The sequence below is a fragment of the Drosophila subobscura genome, chromosome U, assembly GCF_008121235.1.
Source record: "Drosophila subobscura isolate 14011-0131.10 chromosome U, UCBerk_Dsub_1.0, whole genome shotgun sequence".
In the NCBI taxonomy this organism is placed as follows: domain Eukaryota; kingdom Metazoa; phylum Arthropoda; class Insecta; order Diptera; family Drosophilidae; genus Drosophila; species Drosophila subobscura.
This window is the reverse complement of record NC_048534.1, coordinates 18,967,208-18,973,691: the sequence shown is the minus strand read 5'-3', so window position 1 is coordinate 18,973,691 and position 6,484 is coordinate 18,967,208. Positions and strand designations below refer to the sequence as shown.

Here is a 6,484-nt window from a genome sequence, read left to right as displayed (position 1 = left end):
CTGTGCATGTGTTTTGTTTTTGTTGTTTTTTTGGGTTTTTTCGCGGGTGACTTATTCCCGTTACTGTAGTTTACCGTTAAATGACATTATAGGGGAGGGCCAAATGGTTGGATGAAGGCAAGCAGCGAGCATTGACTAATTGAATTCCGCAAAAGCGGAAGAGCTTTTCATTTGCAAAGGGTTGGGAGTGGAGCTTTAATTGGAAGTGATATGCAGGTAGCTCTGGGCATAGGTAGCAGAGTTCTATTTGTAGCCTTAAGCCTAAGGAGTTGTACCGTAAAATATATCTTAGGATACAATTTTGTATTTAAAAACATATATATAAATAATATTTTGTACACCCTTCCATCGCTGATACACAGCGCAATGCTATTTCCCTCGCTTCCAATTACTCTCCCACGCACACAATATTTGTTTCCACATTTTTTCATGCAGCTTGCTTTAATTGAGGTGCTCTCGATTAATGCCAGAGCATGGCCAATGCCAATTGAATGGCACTCGATATCCCGAATATGAATCCACGCAGCTGAATCTGAAACTGAATCCGTTCGCCAATCCGGAACATGGAGCCTGTGCAATCGGGCGCATCCGCCAGCAGATGTTCTGCGGTTGTGTCATTGAAACAAGCGCATGGCAATGTTTGTCCAGAGTGTGTGTGCGCTGGTGTTTGGTGTATGTTTCGGTGGATGGTACCCGCATATCTCGCAGCGGATCGCACCCGCCACCCAAACAATGCATAAATAAACGAAAACCAAATTTGCGAAATTAATTAAATCGACAGCAGAGTAACGTGTGTGTGCGCGCTTTGGTTTAACGCTTTGACTGCGGCCAGTTTTACAATCCAAATAATACACCATGGACGCCATGCCACATGGCGCTGCTGCACCACACGGACACGGGCGTGGCCATGGCCATCACACACTTCACTTCACTACACTCCTGGGGTAACGCACCGCAAATGTGCATTGTGCGGATAGTTTAATGGGACTGTGAATCACAATTGAGGCAGAGCACCATGGCAACGAGAAGTGCATGGAACAACCTGCTTAAAGACAGCTTTGACTCTGCTTTGGGGGACAAAGTGGCAGTCAAAGTGGAATTTGCCCGGTTGGAGACAAAATGCTCATAAATTAAACGAGCGCCAGAGTGGAACACAGAGCTGTGTGTTTGCTGACAATTTAAATCTATTCAAAACTAAATTTAAGCTTCATTCAGTTTGAATTTACCCAAAAGTTTCAAGCTGATTGGCAAAAGGTAAACAAATATCGCAGAGCAAAAAAAAATGTGGGTATGAAAGACTATCGATAGAAAAATGTTGCACCTCTGCTCGTTTGGTTGTGTGCCTGCGTTTGTGTGTGTGTAAAGTTCTTCGCAAGTCGACGACAAGATTCTGCCTTTGGTTTAACTCTGCCTAGATCTGTACCCCCTCAATATGGACGATCATAAGGAGCTGAGCCTGAGCTGGACCAAACACCAGAGCACGCTGATCAACGCACTCGCGACGCTACTGGACGCCCAGACTCTAGTCGACTGTAAGATCGGCGCCGAGGGCAAATTCATCACGGCCCACAAGGTGGTTCTGTCCGCCTGCAGTTCCTACTTTGCCGCGCAGTTCCAAGAACATACGGAAATTTGTCCGATCGTGCTACTAAGGGGTGTCAAGTACCAGGAGCTGCGCAACCTGATTGACTACATGTACCGTGGCGAGGTCACCGTCACGTCGGTCGAGCTGGAAGGGCTTCTCAAGCTGGGAGAATCGCTGCAGTTCAAGGGCTTCGTGGCAGGCCCTAACTCAGAGGCCTCTGAGCATGGCCGTGGTGGCCCCGACACACCGGAGCAGAGTAGAAAGCGCCTTCGTCCGGACTCCTGTGGGGATGAAGTTTCTACTTCATCGTATTCTCCAACGGCGGATGGTGAGTGTTTGCAAAGAAATCTTCACTAAGTAGCTGATTAATCTCACCAATTTTTCCCCCGCAGATTTAAGCGACAGCTCAGATTCTTCTTTTGAGCAGGCCTCCACCTTCCGTCCGCAAGAAATGCCAACAATTATTTGGAGAACCGCCAGAATGGCCAAGAACCTGCGGCTGCAGACCAACGATGTCATCACAGACAACGTACAGCCACTGAGCCAGGGCACCCAAGGTCTGCGTCGCCACTCCACCATTTTCTAAATTCCCAGGGCAAACTGATCACTAGTCGGCAATGACCCAGCTACCATAACATGCCAGAAATGTTTGACCAACTATTTTGTGGAAGAATTCAAGAATTAAAAAGCAAAGAAGAATCAATTAAATAAATAAGCAAACAGGGTGTTCATGCTCACTCTTTTCATAACACAGTCTACAATTTCCTCTACATAATCTGGGTACTAAAAGAGTTTAAACTTATTTGAAAGCTCTTCCTTTGAAGTTGCCTGACCAACTTTGACGAGAGGCGGAAAAGGGATACTTGCACTGCTGACATGATCCTTCAGGCTCTCGGGTTCGTTGTGGGGCTAGAGTAGTCACTGTCACAACACTTATGCCCGACCTGCCTCGAGGATGCAGCGCGTGAATTACACTTTAATAAAATATATAAGGCGGAGGATAAAGTGGCAGATCTCGAACACGATCCACCGTACAAGTGTTGTCGCTGCTCGAGGTCCTTCTCTCACAGCACTCAACTCTCGCGTCACATCAAAGACCACAAACGATACGATTGCGACGACTGCTCAAAGTCTTTCGCCAAAAAGTGCAGACTTATGGCCACAGCCGTAGGCACACGAGAGAACCTTCCTACAAGTGCAGTCAATGCTCCGCATCATTTCAACGTAAATTCCATCTGCAAGTCCACATTCGTAAACACAAGGGTGAGTGACCTTTTGGATGCAATTAGTGTCAAATGTTGTTGAACCAATCCGGAAATCTCAGTAGACACATTCGTAAATCGAGGAATAAATCTGCAAATGAAATAACATTCCTTACAGCGACAGAACTTATTGTAATCAGTTTGATTAGCATAAAATATATTCATATATTGTTTAAATTAGCATCTTCTGTGCATAATTAGTAGATGGGAGCACATGTATGGCCCTTGGCCTTTCTGCAAACCTGCAGCACAGTGCTGATAATTCCATCTACGAGTAGAGTTGTGCAGGACTACATCAATGCCATTGATTTGCATTTGCACAGCTCATTAAGGATTCACACTAGCACCACCCATCCACCACACACACCCATCCACACACATAAATAATCAAAATGTTCGGAGTACTTCGACATCGAAAATTTGCACATCGATAAGCGGATGCTGCGGGCCCTGTCTGTTCCTGTTCCTGTTCCTCCTGTCTGACAAATTCAACTTGACTCAATCGGCAATTAATGCCACTCAGATGTGTCTAGGCCTAGTCTTTCATGATTTAAGATATGGCGCACATATGGCAAAGAATCGCTCGCTCATTAATAATCGAGGCAAATCGTTCATACATCACTCATATGTCATGTTGGCTCAGTCATTCATCAAAGACAAACGAACCGAACCGAACCGAACGTCTTGTCTTTGGGAGCAGCGCGCCCTGTGCGTGACGGGGATCTTGAGTGCTGGAGCTGAACCTGGAACTGGGACAACCCACCAATGCCACTGACAGGCTGTCTAATCTGTGTCTATGGAGGGTGTACATTCCCGCCCAAGTTGCTCCCTTGTTTGCGGTATCAATCACAATGTTAATCTGGATGTTTAAGTGGGATTATGTGGGTGGGACTCAAAGGGTTTAGACACTTACCACCCACCCAATCTGTCTGACTGATTGCCCAAGTATTTAGCACGAAAATAGATGTAAGTATGAGGGCGTTAGGGAAAGGATATGTTATCCTTTTGAACTGGGACCATAGCCAGTTAATGTAGCAAGGAAATATCTGATTAGTTTTGTTTTTAAACAATATTTCCCATGTCGTTAACTGTCACTAAATTGTAATTGTTTTTGTCCTGGGTGCCCAAAATTTTATTTCCATGTCCAAAAAACCAGCGCCCATACCAAAAACCCAGCCTCGTGCACCAGGTCCCCGAGGGCAGGATACGAAGGCCAACAATGATCTATTCCTGAAGGAGGTCTTCACCGCCACGAACAAATGTCGGGGCCTGCACGGCTGTCCGGCGCTGACCATCAACAATGATCTCAACAGAATTGCCCAGGAATGGGCCAATGTATGTACGGTTACGATCCACCCAAAACTGCACTCCTAATATTTCTCATTCCCCCTAGCATCTGCGGGATAAGAATGTGATGGAACATCGACCCAATCCCAAGTATGGGGAGAACATCTTCCTCTCTGGCGGCATGGATGTGACGGGCGATCTGCCCGTGGACATGTGGTACCGGGAGATCAATTCCTACAACTTTGATAAGGCAGAGTTTACCCCGACATCGGGACACTTCACTCAGCTCATTTGGAAGGGCTCCAAGGAGATGGGTTCGGGTGTGGCACGCAAGTGAGTTGCAGTCGATAAAGTTGACCGTGTTTCCCTTTAAAGAATTTTATACTTTTCCTGTAGAGCGGACAGAACTTGGGTGGTTTGCAACTACAATCCACCTGGCAATGTTGTGGGTCAATTCAAGGACAATGTGCCCAGGAAAGTAAAGGAATAAAGCGGAGTTTGGGGCAGAATTATAATTTGGTTGTAATAATAAAGACAATTCCAGGACAGAAGATAATTGAACGGAGTTATGACCTCTTTGTTGTGGGTTCTTTTAGGTTTGATTACTGAGAAAATTTAGAGAGTGTGTGGAAACTATTCCTTGGAGAGCTGCTTCCACTTTTGGTATCCTTTGATTCCAAAGTCCCCTCTGCCCTAATTTAATTTCTAGAATTTGCTTAACTTACTTCCCATCTCATTTGGCAGTTGCAGCTCCTCTGGACACAGCCCGACATTTCTTTTATTCTCCTTTTAATCTTTTATATTGTTTTAGAATTTTTTCTAGCAGCTTCCACGTCAGCTGCGCCACCATGTCATAACATTTCCACCTCCACTTCATTCTCTTGCAACACTCCTGTCTACGCTTATTTATTTCACTTTGCTCTTCTCTGTTTTCTTTTTGTAATTTTAATTTTTTCGCTATTCTTTTCTTTGCTTTTTGATGAGAATTTCATGTCACACATCATTAATTTGAAATGTTTGTCATAAATATCCTGCGAGGCGGACAACGTACACTGCCACTGGCAGCGGGTGTTGCTTGGGTCACGGCGGTGTCAAGGCTAAATTATGGTAACAGCAGGTTCCACTTCCACCCCCCATCCACCTCTGACATCTCAACCTCTGATGTCTGTCAGCTACGCGGGTGAAAATTAAAAGGGAAATTAAATTTTGCTTCATGAAGAACTCCATTTGGGTTGTTTGGTGATTCTATTCTATTGATGGTGATTGCATTTTCTGCTATTTAATTGCTGTTTTTATTGTTGCTTTATGTCTTAAACCTGATTGTATATACTCAAACGGAAGCATTGATCTCTCACCCCTCAGCTTGTGTCCTTTCCCTGTCCCTTGTATCAATTCCCATTAAAGTTTCAGCCAACTTCTGATGCATCCGTAACTTTGACTGTGAAAATCTGCGCTTAATCTGGTTAATTCCCGCACCCAGATTCGCACCATATTAAAGTTTTCGACACCCCAGCAGCACGGCAGCAAGCGATAACTTTAAACCGCCGTAGACGTAGTCGTAGTCGTAGTCGTAGCCATGCCCGTAGCCGTAATCGTTAACCCAATAAACCGCTTTTAGGAGCGACAGTGGCAGGGCAAACGACTGTTCTCAGTTCCCTGTTCCCATTGGCATCAGTTTCACACCGTCAACAAGTGACAGGGAAACCAGCGCAAATACCCATAGATACACACACTCCCGAGCACACACTCGCACACTCACAACGCTGGTCTCTGGCATCACGTCAAAGTTGGCCTGGCCTGGCATCATGCCACTGGAATTTCTGTTGGCTACATCACCTCACCTTCAGACAACAAAAGCAAGTGCCAACAAAAAAAAAGAAAGAGAAGAGGTTGGAAAATGCCAGCGTGCGAAAAGCTCAGACCATCAGCAGAAAAAATATGAATAAACATATAGTAAAAACAGCAGAAAGAACACCAAGAAGTGATCATGGGGGTCGGACAACAAAAGGTAGACAATGAATTTTTAAACAGAAATTTAACAGATTTTTCTTTAAGTTAAACGACGGGCAAGTGGGGCGGATATGGGAGTTGTTTGGGGCAGATTTTTGGTGATGAACGTGATGCTCCTATGGATGGCAACCTTGACACTCAAAGCTGGCCGTAAAGTAAGTCCCTCTTGCATACTTCCTGGGACATGGCCAAACAGAATTTAATTTCATAAAGTGCAAGCGAGAAATGTGCCCCAAAGGTGTTCCCGAAAGGTGGGGTTTCTTAGGTAGATATTCTGAGCCAAATAATAAAACGGTCCACCTTATTTGTGCCATAAATTAAGTGGCCAATTAGTTTGGTA

The 6,484-nt window shown here is 45.0% G+C and overlaps 2 protein-coding genes across 2 annotated transcripts; both read left to right on the top strand.

The window, feature by feature from the left end:
* Positions 1-1,256: 1,256 nt before the first annotated feature.
* On the top strand, positions 1,257-2,206 carry LOC117900927 (longitudinals lacking protein, isoforms H/M/V-like). Its single transcript, XM_034811491.1, has 2 exons — positions 1,257-1,913; positions 1,978-2,206. The coding sequence occupies exons 1-2, from the start codon at positions 1,433-1,435 to the stop codon at positions 2,169-2,171; spliced, it is 675 nt and encodes a 224-aa protein (XP_034667382.1). The 5' UTR covers positions 1,257-1,432; the 3' UTR covers positions 2,172-2,206.
* A 1,749-nt stretch (positions 2,207-3,955) lies between these two features.
* LOC117900929 (Golgi-associated plant pathogenesis-related protein 1) lies at positions 3,956-4,673 on the top strand. Its single transcript, XM_034811493.1, has 3 exons — positions 3,956-4,182; positions 4,241-4,467; positions 4,531-4,673. Exons 1-3 carry the CDS (start codon positions 3,988-3,990, stop codon positions 4,622-4,624), a joined length of 516 nt encoding a protein of 171 aa, XP_034667384.1. The 5' UTR covers positions 3,956-3,987; the 3' UTR covers positions 4,625-4,673.
* Positions 4,674-6,484: the final 1,811 nt, after the last annotated feature.

Excerpts from the sequence above, each read along its gene's own strand:
- LOC117900927 (XM_034811491.1), top strand. The coding sequence starts at position 1,433 with ATGGACGATCATAAGGAGCTGAGCCTGAGCTGGACCAAACACCAGAGC. Across the intron at positions 1,914-1,977 it reads GTATTCTCCAACGGCGGATG|ATTTAAGCGACAGCTCAGAT; the intron begins GTGAGTGTTTGC and ends TTTCCCCCGCAG.
- LOC117900929 (XM_034811493.1), top strand. The coding sequence starts at position 3,988 with ATGTCCAAAAAACCAGCGCCCATACCAAAAACCCAGCCTCGTGCACCA. Across the intron at positions 4,183-4,240 it reads TTGCCCAGGAATGGGCCAAT|CATCTGCGGGATAAGAATGT; the intron begins GTATGTACGGTT and ends CATTCCCCCTAG. Across the intron at positions 4,468-4,530 it reads GGTTCGGGTGTGGCACGCAA|AGCGGACAGAACTTGGGTGG; the intron begins GTGAGTTGCAGT and ends CTTTTCCTGTAG.